Source organism: Patiria miniata, unplaced genomic scaffold (assembly GCF_015706575.1).
Source record: "Patiria miniata isolate m_02_andy unplaced genomic scaffold, ASM1570657v1 HiC_scaffold_18, whole genome shotgun sequence".
NCBI classification, from domain to species: Eukaryota; Metazoa; Echinodermata; class Asteroidea; order Valvatida; family Asterinidae; genus Patiria; species Patiria miniata.
The window spans coordinates 1,908,686-1,925,818 of NW_024037056.1; the positions used below are offsets into that span (position 1 = coordinate 1,908,686).

General features: G+C 40.9%; 1 protein-coding gene across 1 annotated transcript; it reads left to right on the forward strand.

The window, feature by feature from the left end:
• Nucleotides 1–668: 668 nt before the first annotated feature.
• LOC119724152 (arf-GAP domain and FG repeat-containing protein 1-like) lies at nt 669–10,235 on the forward strand. The gene is made up of 8 exons (XM_038195080.1): nt 669–869; nt 1,690–1,783; nt 5,179–5,394; nt 6,251–6,497; nt 7,193–7,246; nt 7,518–8,135; nt 8,516–9,204; nt 9,891–10,235. Exons 1-8 carry the CDS (start codon nt 709–711, stop codon nt 9,951–9,953), a joined length of 2,142 nt encoding a protein of 713 aa, XP_038051008.1. The 5' UTR covers nt 669–708; the 3' UTR covers nt 9,954–10,235.
• The last annotated feature ends 6,898 nt before the right edge of the window (nt 10,236–17,133 follow it).

Below are 17,133 nucleotides of genomic sequence, written 5' to 3' on the forward strand. Positions count from 1 at the left end.
GATGTCATCTACGTACGCCACTCATAAGACTAAATAAATAATGAAAAGTTTGCGGAAACACCATGTGCGAATAATTTCTCAACTAAGAACCAGAGGTATAAACTCGACGTTCCGGTCAGTATGCTCTGACCGTCTTCAGGAGAGTGCCTAAACTCTCTTTGCTACTTATTAAGTATTCACTTTCTTAGAGTTTAGGCACTCTCCTGAAGACGGTCAGAGCATACTGACCGGAACGTCGAGTTTATACCTCTGGTTCTTTTCAGAACCATTCTCTTAGTTGAGAAATTATTCGCACATGGTGTTTCCGCAAACTTTTCATTATTTAGTATCTCCACCATGCAAAGCCTCAAATCTTACTTTCTCATAAGACTGTTTTCTCCACTCTGGTGATCTCTTTGAAATTCACCAATTATTTGATATTTTTTCTGATGATCTCTTTGAAAATCTCCAATATTTGAAAAAAAAATGTTTTGGGGGGGAGCATGAATATTGTAATATTTTAATGCACTGGATTATCAACAGCTTTGTTTTAATTTTCTGCTCCATAGTATTGGCTGCATTTGAAGACTATTTACAGTTTATGCTTTGCTCGATTCACAAGACCGCCCTTGCATGCATAGGAGGCAAAACCAACAAAAATCGTGAACCACTAAATGTGAATAGCGCCGCCAACGTCTGATCTCATTAAGGCCACAGCCCATATCCAACATGGCTACCAAGCGGAAGCAAGATGACAAACATCTCAAGATTCTTCGGGAACTGGGGACGAAACCGGACAACAAGAAATGCTTCGATTGCGAGCAGAGGGGCCCCACATATGTCAACATGACAGTGGGTTCCTTCGTGTGTACTCGATGCAGCGGAATATTGTAAGTCGCCGCGATTTAGGTGAAAGGTGGTGGGAGGGTTGGGTCGATTGCACGGCACACGCACACGCTTTTGCCATGCATCATCGTGTGGGTGGTTTGCGAAATTTGCCGGTCAGACATTTCCATCTTGAAAAACACGTCTTTGACTTAAATTTTGGCGTATGTTTACCTTAGAAACGATGCCAGTTTACCTGAATAACTCATTTACTTAGAATATGCAAATGATCCAATGTTCAGAATGGTTGAACCAGCAATAACTAGGGCGATCGTGAACTTGCAAGTTACAGGCCACTCTTTACTCTATACATGATGTAGTTTCGATCAACAGTTTTGATCAATTTAGAGTCAAGAAATTTTTTTTTTGTACAAAAATGACCTTTTCAACCTAAAGCACACTTCTCTCAATTCTTATGACACACATGTTTGTAATTTTGAACGGGTAAAAATTACAATTTTCATTCGCAGTTCACGGTTGGTGCTGTGCGATTCAGCTCAGCGCGCATTACGCTTTCACGGTACATCGCGGTGATCGCCATCTTTATTTTCGCGTTGCATTTTGTTATTGTCTTCGTCACTTTTAAGCCCCAACTTGCCACACTGAATCCTTCAAAATCAGCCGCACATTTTAGCTGCATAGCCCAGATCCTGCAAAATCTTCCAATTTGCAAAGAGAGTTTTGGAGGATTTGGGAAGGTTAGGTTAAGATTTTATCGTGATGGAAGATCAACTTTGGTAAAAGTAAGAATTGATAAAACTTTTAATGACACAGAGCAGGGTCTTATTAAATCCAATGAATTATTCCCGTTCCGTACTCTTCCAGGCGCGGGCTGAATCCTCCCCACCGAGTGAAGTCCATTTCCATGACGAGTTTCTCAACACAAGAGATAGAATTCCTGGAGAAACACGGAAACGAGGTTGGTGTAAAATATCTGAAATTGATATTGATGGGAACAAATTAATCTGTTATATAAATCATTACGTCTTAGGCCAAAAAAAAAAAGTCTCCGGTTTCTGGTATGGAGCTTGCCCCAAAAGTGGTGCGGCGACGCGGCTTTTTTTTTTTTTTTAACTGGTTTTTTTTTTTTTTTTGGCTTCAAATGTCGGCTGATGACTGCAAATGGTGCCCGACTAAACTTAGTGCAAATATATGGGAGTCCAGAGAGGCCACATAAAGCTTATTCTCGATCATAACCCCATCTAAAAACACGTTAAAATTGTGCAGCAGCAGAATTCCAGTCAAACCAGTGAGTTTGGCGTTTTGAAACATCATCTTGTATTGAAAAAAAAACTTTTTCATTTTGCCGACGCGCATGGCTACGGCGACGCGCGCGCATACCAGAAACCGGAGACTTTTTTTTTTTGGCCTTAGGCCAAAAAAAGAATAGTTCTGCTTCCGGTTACCCGACCGATCCTATTTTTAGGCTGCGACCCTAAAAATTTTATCGGCAATTCCAAAAAAAAAAAATTGAATAAATACTTATAAAATCTGTCTTTTCTGTCTTCACAAAATACCTCTCAACAACCCTTTCGCATCCAAAAATGCTTGTATTTATTTGTTTTCTTACTTACATTCGCTTTTTTTCAAAAGAAACCTCCGTTATTACAAATTCGCTTCGCGATATAACTACTTCGCAAAATCGATGTCACGCACGGTGACTATAATCACGTGGCGACGACTGGTTCCCGCCGCGCCGCGCAGGCAGACATAATGAAAATGCGGTAACCAGTCCATAGCTAGCTATGTGATTTGACCGATAGCACGCTATCAGTACAGTGCAGGCCACTGTCAACTGGTCGGATTCGACATCGTAAAAATGCCAAGAAAACACCGATGGAGAAAGAACATTTTTGCAAGTTAAATCACAGATTTGATCTAGCTTGTCTGTGTATATATTTTCTGTGTTCAAGAGTTCATTTTGAGATCGCACTACTCGTATTTGGAGTGATACATGCCGCGTGTTTTCCGAAATTGTTGACGGTAAAAACAGCTCTACGGCCCATGGTGGGCCGCTCGCCACACACGCACGCATCACACACCTCGGAGTTTTGGCCAGCTCCCCGCGTCTTGACTAGCGTTGTGCATATGGTGCGAACGGCCTGAATTTTCCATTATTTTTTGAAATTATCGAACGTAAATATATTGACAATAATTAAAGGTAGGTTTTACTCACTTTTTGTTGTCATTTCGTGTATAGCTTTCGTAGTGCAATAGAAATAGTTCAGGCTAAAACTTCGCATATAATTGAATACCCCATTCAATCTGCATAAAAAAAATTGGCAAAAAAAATTTTTTCCGACCGACCGACCCTATTTTTGAAAGGCATGTAATCGGAAGCAGAACTATTTTTTTTTTGGCCTTATCTAGATAGCAATGGTCGCAACTGTAGTTTGGGTATTCCGAGCAATGGAGCGGGAATGCACGTATTTTCCGTGTTCCACAAGGCACAAGCGCTAATGGGATTTAACAAATGCATACTCCAGCAAACTTGACGCACTGTATGTAAGGATGACACGCATGCACGCTGTTCACGAACTTTTCAGTGTTCCTATTACACGTGCGTACAGCAGGAATGGCGCGCGCATCTCAGAAAAGCGCAATTTGCGGAGTGGTATGGCCACAGTCATGGCAGTATGTGGGATAATACGTAGTGGGTTGTTGCCAAGGATCGACCAATCAGGTTCCAAGTTTGCCCGAAGATAAATACTCGTAATGCATTCAGAAATTTAATAAGTGATTAAAAACTTATAGTTCCTGCACATGTGAATGTTTTCTACAAAATCCCCGACGACCGACGCACAAAGGGAGAACGGATCCTTTCAGTCTTCGGGAGTTGGGTCTTTTGTTGGAAAGGGTCCTGTGCAGTAAGTTTGTGTGCTTAGTCTATGGGAGAGTGTTATATTACAGGGACAAAGGGAAACACAAAGCATTGTCCTCGAGAGTATAGTAAAACAGGACTATATGTGCAGCATAGTTGATTCTCACTCATTTGTCTGCCTACTTACACTGTTTTACTTATCGTGTGAGGCAAAAATTCCGCGTTATTTTATTACTGCAAATCAAATTTGGATAAAAGTATGCCTTTTATTGAGTGTCCTAAAATTCCTGAGGATTCATATCAATTCCGTACAGGGTTCAGGTACCATAAATTTTTATGTCGATGAACAAATTATCTATGATAGTAATTTTGTCTGAAGCACCAACAAAAGTTCAAAGTCTGACATGCCTTGGTTTTGGTAAAATTATTTTACTTTGTGTGTTTTTTGGAAAGAGTGTCGGAGTTAATTATCAATCTTTTCCTCTTTCGTGAAACCTGCTGGTTGTGGAAAAATCAAAAGTGAAAAGAAAATGTTAGCTGATAAGTTTTTAACTGATAATTTAAAGTGTAACTTTATTGATAATTTCATTATGCAAGATAAGTTGGTTTTGAATACACATTCAAGGTGCCTGTCTATTTTTTTCTTCAAATCTATTTTGTATTTTTTTTTCTGTCTTTAATCCTGTACAAATTTCATTCCGTAGACATTTTTGCAAAAACAGTTGATTTTCAACACACATTCATGGTGCCTGTCTATTTTTTCCCCTGGAAATTCAAATCGTTTTTATCATTTTATCTTCCTGTAAACCTTATAAACTTCACTGCTTAGACATTTTTGCAACATACCAAGGCTTTGCCATGGACCATGGGCCTCTGGCAATATGAAATTGGTCAAATATGCAGGGTTTTTTCCCCCCGAAATGTCAACAAAGCAGTTGGTATATATTTTTGCTGGAAACGAAGGGCCAGTTTAACCCTAACCGAACCCAACCCATGAAAGTTCAACAGCAGGTTTTGTTTAAATCTGTTGGGATAGGTACAGTACCCCTAAACAGATGGTCTTTTACACTTGGGTTGGCATACCTCCAGAAACTAAGTCCAACAGTGTGTGTGTACAATTTCCCATGTGGGTGTTGGAATTTGCCAGGATGGGTACGGTTCCTAGTAAATTATGCTAGGGAGTGAGGGTTAATGCCTCTGACAGAGTCACTGACTAAATTGACTGACTGACTGACGGAGTATAAATACATGTAATGTTCTCAACTGAAACCTTCGGCTTGTCCAGGCAGACCTAGTCTTCAATATTTGGTTTGCCTTTAGTCACCGACGTAAATTCATTAACACTGTACTCCGTGTTGGCTGAGGGCTCGCAAGCAAAAAATTCACAAGCTAACTTAGGTGTAACTTGAACCCACGACCCCCTGCATCCTAAGTGCAAGCCTAGTCATGTCAGAGTTATAATTTCATCCACGGTTTCGATCTCCCGTTCGCAGTTTTGCCGACAGACGTGGCTGGGCCTGGAGAACTCCCGAGGTTCCTCCTTGGAGTCCAAAGACGAGCAGAAAGTCCGGGATTACATGGTGCAGAAGTACGAGAGAAAGAAATGGTACGTCCCTCCCAGCCAAGTCAAGCTCAACAACAGCAGTAACAGCACACCGGAGGCTCAGCCACCGCTCCGGCAGGTGGCGAGTAGTATTTCACCGAAGACGGTAAGAAAATGCTGAATTTGTCATGCTAGTGTTGTAGTCGAGTCCCAAGTCTTCACAAGTTTCATAAGCCCTCACAAATCCTCACAAGTCTTCACAAGTTTCATAAGCCCTCACAAATCCTCAAAAAGGTTCTTGCAAGTCCCCACAAGACCTCATAAGTTGTTGCAAGTCCTCACAGGTCCTCACAAGTTTCACAAGTACGCACAGCTTCTGACAAGTCCTCAAAGGTCATTGCAAATCCCAACAAGTCTTCACAAGTTTCATAAGCCCCCACAGGTGTCACAAGTCCTCACAAGTCTTCACAAGTTTCAGAAGCCCTCACAAGTCCTCGCAAGTCCTCGCAAGACCTCATAAGTTGTTGCAAGTCCTCTTAGGCCCTCACAAGTCTTCACAAACCCTCACAAGACCTCATAAGCCCTTACATGTCATCACAGGTGTTCACAAGTCTTCAGAAGCCCTCACAAGTCTTAACAGGTCCTCATGGGTCCTTGCAAGTCCTCACACGTCCATCACAAGTCTTCACAAGTCCATCACAAGTCTTCACAAACCCTCACAAATCATCACATGTCCTCACAAGTCCTCATAGGGCCCTCACAGGTCCTTGCAAGTCTTCACGCCTCCATCACAAGTTTTCACAAGTCATTACAAGTCTTCACAAGTCCTCAAAGGCCCTCACAAGCCCTCACAAGTCCTCATAAGCTGTCACAAGTCCTCACAAGTCCTCACAAGCTGTCACAAGTCCTCAATAGTCCTTAAGTCCTCACAAGTCCATTACAAGTCATCGCAAGTCCATCACAAGTCCACCACAAGTCCATCACAAGTCCTCACAGATCTTTTCTTGTCCTCATTCAACCAGACGTTGTCAACATCGTCCTCTTCACCTCCAAGCACCAAGGTAGCTGCTAAGATCTCTTTACCGATGCCGGGGGCCGTCCCGGGGCCCGCCTTACAGGCTACCGTTAGATCAACACCATCAGCGCCAATCCAACAGCAACCATCCATGGATCTACTAGGGGACCTGGGTGGTGACCCGTTCAGTCAGCCACAACAACAAAAACAACAACAACAACAACAACAACAACAAACGGCAGCTGCGTCGGCAGGTAAATTCATAGAGCTATATTAACCCTCCCGGTGGGTAGTCGGTACTCAGACCAATACGTAAATTAGGGACTTGACTTTAACACATTTAAAAGTTAAACAAAAACAATTCTAAATCCCTTAACAAATTTTCCAAAAGCATTTAAGCAAAAATCAAAGTATAAGAAAAGGGACCTTAACACAGATTTATTCACTGAAAAGAGTGTTTTGGAAACGTTCTAAATGGTGTAGCTTTTTCATAGTGTTACCATTACAAAAATTTAAGAAAGGTGCTTCAGAAGTAGCCACAATCAATTTGAGGTATGGAGTGCCATTTGGTCAAGTGTTGATATGGCTTGCAGTTTGGTAACTATGACCAGACCAACAAACAGGCATAATGTTCGTATTTTTGCATCACACAAAAGAGTAAAATTCAAGGAACAAACTTGACACACAACGTGCTTGAGTTTAATCACTTCTTGGCAGTGAAATCTGGGTTGGAAAAAAGTGTATTTTCAATTTGTGGTCCAGTTTTCACACTCTAATGAATTGCCCCCGACTGAGTAAATAATTTGGTTCTGGGGAGAGCCAAGTCATTAACAAATGTAGTGAGAAAAGGGTAAAGGTTCACATTCCCTTTCGGGTTGGATATTAAGATGCTAGCATTTCTTCAACAAATTCTATCATTTTTTGCTTTTTCTTTTTGTTTTCCTTACAGCATCAGGTGGGTTTGCAAACTTTGGCCAGGCATTTTCAGGTCAAGCGGCTCAAGGTAAGTCACCCCAGTAAACTTTGGTGACATTTAACAAACTTGCCTCTTTTTCCTAACTTAATTATTCTGACTGTGAATATAAGATAGATTAAGGCCTTTGACGAATATCCGCTAGCATTTTTTCTTTACAAATTACTTCTTTACAATCTGTCAAATGTCAAACATCAAACTTACTTTTTAATAAAGTCATTTCAGTTTCAAATATGAAACTTTCCAATTCAGTCTTTGGAATAGTTTGTAACTCCCTCTGTGAACGTTACCCTCACTACAGGAAACAAACCGGCTGCGTTTGATCCCTTTGGTGCCCCAGCGGCATTCCCCACATCCAGTAGCTTCAATGCCTTCGGTCAGGCGGCACCCCAGGCGAGCTCCAACGTCAACGCATCGTCCGTATCCAGCAGTACGAGCTTCAACGCTTTCGGCGCCGCCCCCGCGCCAGCCCAGCCGGCCAGCAGTGGCTTTGCCGCCTTCAGCGCGGCCCCGACCTTAACCCCGGCGGCCGCGGGGAGCAACGCCGCGGTCGGCCAGACGGCGCAGTCGCTCTTCAACCTCAGTCTTACCACGTCGGCTCCTAGCAGCGCGGCCTCTCAACCAGTCAACTCATCCGATAAGTACGCCATCTTCTCCAGTTTCGGGACGGACGGCGCCAGCGCCAGCGCTAGCACAGGGACCAAGAGCATTGACTGGTCGGGGGGCGGGGGCTCGTCATCGGGCGGAACCATCGATTGGAGTGGGGGAGGGGGGTCCTCGTCGTCGGGTGGAACCATCGACTGGAGCGGGGGAAGCAAAGGGGGCGGAGCTAGTCTCTTGAGTGGGACCGGCATCGATTGGGGACCGGGGAGTAATACAAACATCAAGCAGCCAACTACGAGCGGACTCATGTCATCTGGTAAGTTGGACAATGTATTGGTTTTACATGTTTGGGAACAAATTAGTTCCTATGCTTCTTTCCGTTTACCTCTTGTACTTGTACTTTTGTCTTACATCTTGCACTTTAGTCAAAACTTACTGAACTAATTGGCAGAGTTAAAACTTAGGTTAATTGCCGGGGGCTTTGATTGCATTGTGAAGTTCAATACTCAACAAACAAGTAATTTTTCATATAAATGAGCAGGCTGCTGACGTGATATGATCCCTGTTTTTAAAAACCTCACTGTTTTGACAACCCAACTGTTTCCTTGTGCAAGGAACCATAAGTTAAAATATGACTTCCTAACTTCTGTCTTTTGAATCTCAAAAATTATTTATTCCCGCTTGTTTTACCGATAGGACCAAATCCATTTAGCGGGCAGTCCAGTATATCGTCTGGGATGCATGGACTAACCAACACACAGCCTGTCTATACTGGCAGCATGGGCGGCTTCGGTTCCCAACCAGCGCCCCAGACCAGTGGGTTTGGGGCGTTCGGCGCCACCCAGGTGATACCGGGCGCCCAGGGTACCACGGGCAACATGATGAACGGCGGGTTCGCCCAGCCCCAAGGAGCGGGCTTCCACGCCCAAGGCGGGGGCTTCCACGCCCAAGGCGGGTTCGGGGGTATGCAGCCCATGCCAGCGGGCGCGGCGCAAGGACAGATGGGCGCTGGGCAAGGACAGATGGCCGGCATGGGGGCAGGCTTCGGGATGCAACCCCAGGCGGGGTTCCCGGCCGGGAGCGGAGCAATGGGGGGCGGCATGAAGGCGGGATTCGGCGCCCCGACGCAGCCCGTCGCGGGCCAGGGTTTCAACCAGCCAGGGTTCGGCGGGGCCATGCAGGGGGGTTTCGGAGCCCCGGCTCAACCGGGGATGAACGCCATGCAACCCATGGGTATGGGTCAACCGGCCGGGGGTGGATTCCAAGCTCACGGCACGGTGGGCGCACCGCAGAGCGCGACGGGAAGCATGGGATTCGGGGCTCAACAGCAAGGCATGCCGACGGGGGCTGGCGGATGGGGGCAACAACAGCATAACCCGTTCATGGTAGGTACTTAGGACTCTGTCAACCCATGGTTTTGACCAACTTAATTTGAACGCCACGCTAGTTGACCACCAGTCATATTGCCATACCATATAGCCATACGAGTCATATTGCGCAAACAATTGAGGGCGCTTCTCTGGACCACTTTTTGAGAGTTGCGATGTAGGGGCTAGACCGCATTTGCGTACAGGTTGCACGCGTATGGCGCGAAAAACACACGACTTATTTTATTCTGAGTGTACACAAAGACATAGCATCTTTCGCGTGAGCAGTTTACCCATTCCTATTGGTCTCGAGTCCGTCACGTGGGTGGATTTAAACGGTTGGTAAAACACAGATTAGTTGTAAACACTTTTTTCTGGCACTGCTGCGTTCTGCGCCGCTGCGTTCTGCGCCATATCGCACAGTACGCACCACGCGCATGCCAATCTCCATATAAGGAGATTATTTTAGCACTGCTCGCGTGAGGCACAAAATCTCTGTGTCAAAATTTATAATTTTTGACTTGTTTTGACTTTTTGACCAAACGGTATTTATGGATGGGAATCATCAAAACCAGCCAAGCACATATTTATTCCCTTATTATTACATTGTATTTTAATACCAGATATTGAACATGAAACACGGTTCTCTCAATTTGCGGAGGTTTTAGTAAATTGTTTTGGTTTTTTTCGTCTCAATTTTTTAGGGTCAGGCGGACGGTTTCGGTCAACAGCCCCAGGCGCAACGTTCCACCAACCCTTTCATGTAGCCACCCTATTGACCTTTGATCTCCAACCCTCGCCAAGGAATTACTGTGAGTCTCTTGAACATATGGAGTTGTACAATTTCCCTCTGCCCGTTTTTCGTTGTAAGATAAATTTAAAAACTTTCTAGTTTAAAACGCTGTATTATAAAAAATGTCTTCTTATTAATAAAACGGGATATGCTTTTGATTGATTATTATTAAAATTGATTCAATAGAATTACTATTAACTGCTCAAAACTGGAAAGTGTACGTTACAATTTATTATTATTATTATTATTATTAATATGCTAGTTCGGGGCCACTTTTTGTTAAGGCCAAAAAAAAATAGTTCTGCTTCCGATTACATGGCATTCGAAAATAGGGTAGGTAGGTAGGGAAATTTTTTGTTTTGGCCAATTTTTTTTGTGTACGATCATATGGAGGCGTCTGCGTGTAGTCAAGGGTAAAAGGTATAAATTGATGGTTTTGGGTGTTTTTTCTCATTTTCCAATAAAAAAAATTAGGGTAGGGGCTGTCAGAATAGGGTAGGTAGGGAAACCGGAAGCAGAACTATTATTTTTTTGGGCCTAATTTGGAATAATCCAGTTTGGTATGTCAACTGCATAGTTATATGGGTCATGGGTCAGGAGGGATAATTGATCGCTTGTCGAAGGCGTGCGAACGCGCAAGGAGACGGTCGCACGACGCTCACGCGCTAATAACGACCAGAATGGGCATTTGCGTAACATCGCGCATAACATGACGTCAGCGATTTTATCCCGAATGACCTTCGACCTGGAATACTTCAACGAGATACCGAACTGGTTTATTATTGGTAATAATGCACACATATTTGCACTCTGTCATGTGACATATTTTGCACCAATTATATTCATTCTTTTATAACTGCTGAAGTCAGTATGAAATGCCCAAATATATATTGTAAATTGTTTTATATTTTGGTGGGGGTGGGGGAAGGGGGTTATTTTGGATGGGTACTTCAACAGTCAACCATAAATAAAAAAACACTTTATTTTCCTTTATTAGTTTTGCACTACTAACACTATTTTAAGCATGGTAACAGTTCTCGCGTTGTTTAGGCTTTAATTTTCCCCTTTTTTGGCTTCTTCTTTTGAGACTGAGTATTTAAAGGCATGTGAATATTAATCTCGGGATCAAGTTTTATATGAAAACTTTTTAAAACATGAATTAAAAAAATTGGAGGGGACGGAGCAAAGGTTGTGAAATTTGTAGCTGTGTCGTGTATGTTTGTCTGAATATCCTAGACGAAAATGAGGGTTGGGGTTAAAAAAAATGAACTTTACATTGAGTATTAAATGTAAGTACAAATTTGGCACGAGCTCAAGAAATATTTTTCATCGTAGTTGAGGTTTCCAAGAGGCATTTGCTTAAAAATGCTCAACTTGAAATAAATTACAACTTCTACATTATGCCAAGTAAAAAAACAAACCTGTTTCTCGTCCCAGCCCACTTTCTTGTTTCCCGCCGCCGCCTTTTAAATTTTACTTTTTAAAATTTAAATTCATATATTTATATATTCATACAGTGGACTCTTGTTAAAATACAAACTCAGCTGGACCAAGCAAAATGTTTGTTATATCAGAATTTTGTACGAAGTGGAGTGCCAGTCCTATTCATTGTGCACATGAATGCACAATCGTGACCAAGGCTTTTTGTATTAGAATGTGTATTAACAGTGTTTGAATTAAAGGGAATATACAACATTTGCTTTTGCTGTAATTTTCAGAAATGGATGGATTTTGGGGGTAAGCATTTTATAGCAAATATTGTTACACTGACTTGTTTTGAAGTTTTGTGTTCGTAGATGCTGGAAAAACTAAGAAAAACAATCATGTTCCTGTAGTCTGGTTCCCTGACCCCACTTCAGATGAAACGGAGCAATTTATAGACGTCGTGGAATTGTAAGGTCAGGGAATCAGTCGAGCAGGCTTGTACCCGTTCATAGGTGTGTAATTAATTGCAAACAAAATGCGGACTAACTTAAGATGATAAAAGGGGAGCAGTATTTGAGAAAAGCCAGTTTTTGATACCACGTTTCTTGAAAATGTCAGCACACCAGGTGCCATGATTTTACAGGATGCTTTAGACTATCATTCACTAACATTATGGTATTTCGTGATAATTCGGTAGTTTTGTTTTTTGATGTTTGCAAATGTTGTATATTCCCTTTAGCAAGAGTCGACTGTATATTGTCAATATATTGTCTGTTTATTTGTTTCCAACAAAATTGTAGCTATGTAGAAAGGGTAAAGTTTCCTTGGGACACAATTTTGCATCAGAAGAATAGTCAAAAATTTGGAGTTTCCATCCGCCATCTTGGAAAATTGGCCATCTTGGAAATTCCTGGGGAAAAAAAAAAGTGCCCACCTTCATTTTTTCAAAAAGGCCAGACGAGAAACAATTTTTTTTTTTACTTGGCCTTATCAGAATAAACTCTGTTATGGGGGAAAACTTTCGTAAAACTCATGAAAGTATAACTCTACTGCCACATAGCTACAATTGTCCAAAACCTTCATTTTTAACTGGGATATTCACTGCTTGTAGATATACAAAAATATTCTCATTAAATATTTGTATGCCAAAGCATTAAAGTCACTGGCCAGTGCATTGTGTTTTTTTGTGAAATCAAATTACGTGTATACAAATATGTTCAGATTAATAATATTCTTTATTTGAAAAAAATAAGTCTGGTCCTGAAACAATCCAAAGATGAATTTTTGAATTCCGCCAGCGGAAAAAAAACACCAAACAGTAAAGCAGGTCCCAAAAGAGTGCACAAAATTCTATTCAATTTGGGCAATTCACAATGCAGTGCGCCACCAAGAGTTTGCCAAGGGTTTGCCAAGAGTTCATTTTCCCCAGTGCATTGTGGGATATGGTCGACAAATTCGCAGCGTGGGACATTTGAAATTGCTTGTGTTTCCGGTCAGTAGTTTCCTAAAAGTGTATGATTCGAGGATCTGTTTGCCCTTTTCTTAATATCAATATGGTGTTTTTTAGTAAGGCGGCAGAACGCTATGCGCCAATCTATAACAAATTAGCTCAAGTTGTCTACCGACATTCGTTCAAAATGGGCCATGTTTTGTCGACCCTAAACTTGAAAAATGGACTCTCCATGGCAAACTCTTGGTGGCGCACTGCATTGTGAATCACCCGAATTTGCTCCATGGTCTCTGATTGTAACTGCACCCACTTGCTAGTGGTCTTCTTGGTGTAGGAATAGCCTGCCCATTCGACTTATCAGAGAGTTGCCATCCATTTTATTCAACATTTCAGCTCTGAAGTGTTTTTGTAAAGCCCAGCGTTAATTGAATCCTGCAAACTATACCCAGTCATTGGGAGGGCATTCAATGTGGCACCTCACTCGTCACGTTTTGTTGGCATGACTGTGAGCTGGATGGGAGCTTCCAGTGAAGTCCGATAACCGTTATTCGGTTTGAAAAAAAAATTAGGATAACCGGATTTTGAAATATCCGATTTCTCCCACCACTATCAGTTTGAAAATAAATCAACAGAATACAAGCTTATGGTCTTCCTGATTTGTTAGCTATGTGACCCCCCCCCAAAAAAAAGTTCTGTCTTTTTGTCACCAAAAAAAAAGAAGGAATTGAGAAGGTCCATTTAGATGCTTAGAATATGGTAATTATTTAGACGAATAATTTTTAACCAGATTATAAAATGTTCCTTTATCTTGGCATGTAGATTATTAATCGTGTGGCCGGGTTCTCACTATGTAACATGTATATGCTGCACTTTATGTAAAATGGTTTTATATCAATGTATTTTGAAGCTAATTAATATGCACAGCTGGGAGGGGTCTAAAGGGGGCGGGGTTATCGCTAACTCCGCCTACACTCAAAATCTGCTTTAAAAGGCTTCCCCCCGGAAAAAGATGTTCACTCCGTCTTTGTGCAAATCTGCTGTTTCCCCCAATTAAAATTGCTGTTAGCAAAAAATATAAGACAGAAATGGGATCATAAGTAACTACCCCAAACCAAGAAAGAAAACTTTTTTAAAAATTCCATGTACCTCCCCTTTTGACCCTAACCCCTCCCCCAATAACCCCTCCCCCAATAACCCCTCCCCCAAGAGTCATGAATTATTTAACATAATTGCTGATAAGTTATGTATTATTTTTTTTTAATTTCTAAAAGTAGACAAAACAGAATAGGTGCACGATAATTTGACTGTCGGCTTCCTTACTACTCCAGTAGAAATAATAATTCTCGTTCCTTGAAATTATTTGGGTGTCTCGCATGTAGTCGCTGGACACATGATGGCAGTGTTTGAAATAACTGCCAAATAAATATGCAAATTAGCCTGTCCTTTAGAAGCTACTGTAGTCACATGATCTATATGTCGGTAATGTGTATTTTCAACGATGCGTTATATAAATATTTAATACAGTACCACGTAACGTGTTATTTAAAATGTGTACCAAAAGCTGTATAAATAAAATAATATGTTTATTCCCGGCAAAGGGCATGCATTTTCCAGTGCTGGCCAATTTTTTTTTCTGACATTCCATTCTTTAAACAATAACCATTTGTGGTTCGGGAAAAGTTGTCCAACCCACTATCGAACTTTCAAAATAAATCTTCGTTCAGTAGTACATTCTTCGCATGAAATTCTGTTATTTTGCTAAATTGAATTTGAAAGAATAGCATGTCAGAAAAAGAAAGCTTGCTCGGCACATCAGCATGCATGCCATTTTGCAGTTTAGAAGATTTTGTTTTTAGTGCACCGTATAAGCTGTAACTGTACAATTTAGGCCAAGTAAAAAAATTAATCAGTTTCTCGTCCCCGCCCGCTTTCTATTTTCCGCCGGCTCCCTTTCTTTCTTTTTTTAAATCATACATTTCCTATATATTTTGAAAATAAAATTGTTTTTTTATTTGTTTCCAACAAAATTGTAGTTATATACAAATGTCAGGACTATTGTTTTATTGAAGTTCTGCATGTAGCACTTTCAAAATCTAGAATATGGAAGCCCAATTCATAAGCTTTCTTTTAGTACAATAATCATTCAAATCACACATGTACTTTTCAAGTTACTGAATTTTAAACAACCATTGTTTTAAAGTTCTGTCCACGGATCACAAAAAAAGTGCACGTTCTTTCAGCAAAACAAAAACAATTCACACACATCCTTATGTGATTTGTTTTCATTTTGCTGAAAGTACACTGAACTGTTTTGTGATCCGTGGACAGAACTTTAAAACGGTGGTTGTGTTTAAAATTCCGCAACTTGAAAAGTACATGAGTGATTTGAATGATTCTTGTACTAAAAGAAAGCTTATGAACTGGGCTTTCATATCCTGGAATTTGAAAGTGCTGCTCGCAGAACTTCACTAAAACAATGGTCCTGACATCTGGGTTTCGTTTTTTTACTCGCCCTGTATAGAAAGGTGTCAGGCTCATTTGGACAAAATTTGTATTGATCAAAAGAGGCGAGAAAACGGAAGAATTCATTCGCCATCTTGGGAACAAAAAAAAAGAGCCTGCCTCCTTCGTTTTTTTTCAAAAAGCCCGGACGAGAAACTATTAATTTTGTTTATTGGGTATTCTAATATTCCACACTATATTTTTTGTTATATATGCATAAATATGTACATGTATGTATTTTATTATTTCGACAATGATTTCGAATCATTAATTGATGTAGTTCCCATTTTTTCTTTTCTTTTTTTAAAAATTAAATACGATGTAACTACTAATGTGTTTCAAAGAAACTGCTCTGTGTGATTTTGTTTAAAATACAAAACAAGGTCGTTATTGTTTGAGAATTTCTTTGCATTTTGAAAGTGCGTGTTGTTGACGAATCGCTGTAAAAAAAAAAATGAGACGTACATTATTTTGTGGGATGCCGTAGTCGTCTAAAAACAATAAGTTTATTTGAAAAAAACACACAAATAAATTTGTTTTCCTCGATGGAAAGGTTTTCTAACCATACATAAAAACTATCTCACTTTAAAGGGAATGTACAACATTTACTCTTGCTGCAATTTTCAGAAATAAATGGATTTGGAGGATTAGATGGTTATAGCAGATATTGTTAAACTGACTTGTTTAGCGTTTTGGGTTCGTAGATGCTAGAAAAAACAAGAAAACCAATCATGTTCTGGTAGTCTGGTTCCCTGACTCCACGTAAGATGAAACAGAGCAATTTGTTGACTTTGGGGAATTATTCACTTGCACTGTTGCAGTCAAGTAAGGTATTTCATAAAAAAAAAATTGTTTTTGGATGCTTGCAAATGTTGTATATTATCTTTAACCCTAACTCCCTAGGCCTTTTTGCTAGGATGTAGCCTCAATCCTGCAAAATCCTCCAATTGGCCTCATGGAAAAATAGCATACATGTATAGCCTCAATCCTGCAAATTCCTCCATTATTTCTTGAATATGGTAAATGGAGGGGTGACCACTGCCTGAATCCTGCGAAATCCTGAAGCAGTGACTGTCAATATGTTAAGGCTTGGCCAGTGACATCCTGGTGCAGTGCGGAGGATTTCAAGCATAATCCAGGCCTATATTTATGCATGGCTGAGCAAAAACAACACAAGGTCCGGCCCAAGACCTTGACAAAGTGCATCCTACGAAATCAGTAACGCACTTTTGCCATGTAACCTCAATCCTCCGAATTCCTCCACTTTGGCAAAGAGGATTTTGAAGGATTCAGGGCGGTTAGGGTTAAATTTTATTTTTTTACGGTATCTTTTGGAGGTCCTGTGTGTTGTTAATGTTATGTCGTGGTAAGCCAGCATTGTGAACGAGTTCATCACTAGTAAATTACAAGTTACTGTTTATTTGAATTGCGAAGGACTCAAATCCCACGAATAAATAATAAAATAACTTTTTTCTTTTTTTAAAGCTCCCCAGGTGTACAATGTATGTGTTAAAGATTACTTCAAGCTTTCCCTTTCCATTTTGAATGGTAAACTGGCTATAAATAGTAAATAAACCTTTTGTGTTAATAATCAAAATGGTGTTTTCAAAACAAGAGTATTTTGTAAACCTGGACCATGTCTGCCCGAAGACGTCAAGGTGCATGACCCATGACCTTGAGAAAATCCCCAAGTCATTTCAAACGAGCATTCTCCAAATTTCCCCTGAAGATTACATAACGCTTAAGGACCCGGGAAATTGTTTGGATTCTAGATGGT

What these genes read in the sequence shown, in the direction of transcription:
- LOC119724152 (XM_038195080.1), top strand. Translation starts at nt 709, where the DNA reads ATGGCTACCAAGCGGAAGCAAGATGACAAACATCTCAAGATTCTTCGG. An exon ending in GAGCGGACTCATGTCATCTG is followed by an intron (nt 8,136 to 8,515) that starts GTAAGTTGGACA and finishes TTTTACCGATAG; the next exon opens with GACCAAATCCATTTAGCGGG. An exon ending in AACAGCATAACCCGTTCATG is followed by an intron (nt 9,205 to 9,890) that starts GTAGGTACTTAG and finishes TCAATTTTTTAG; the next exon opens with GGTCAGGCGGACGGTTTCGG.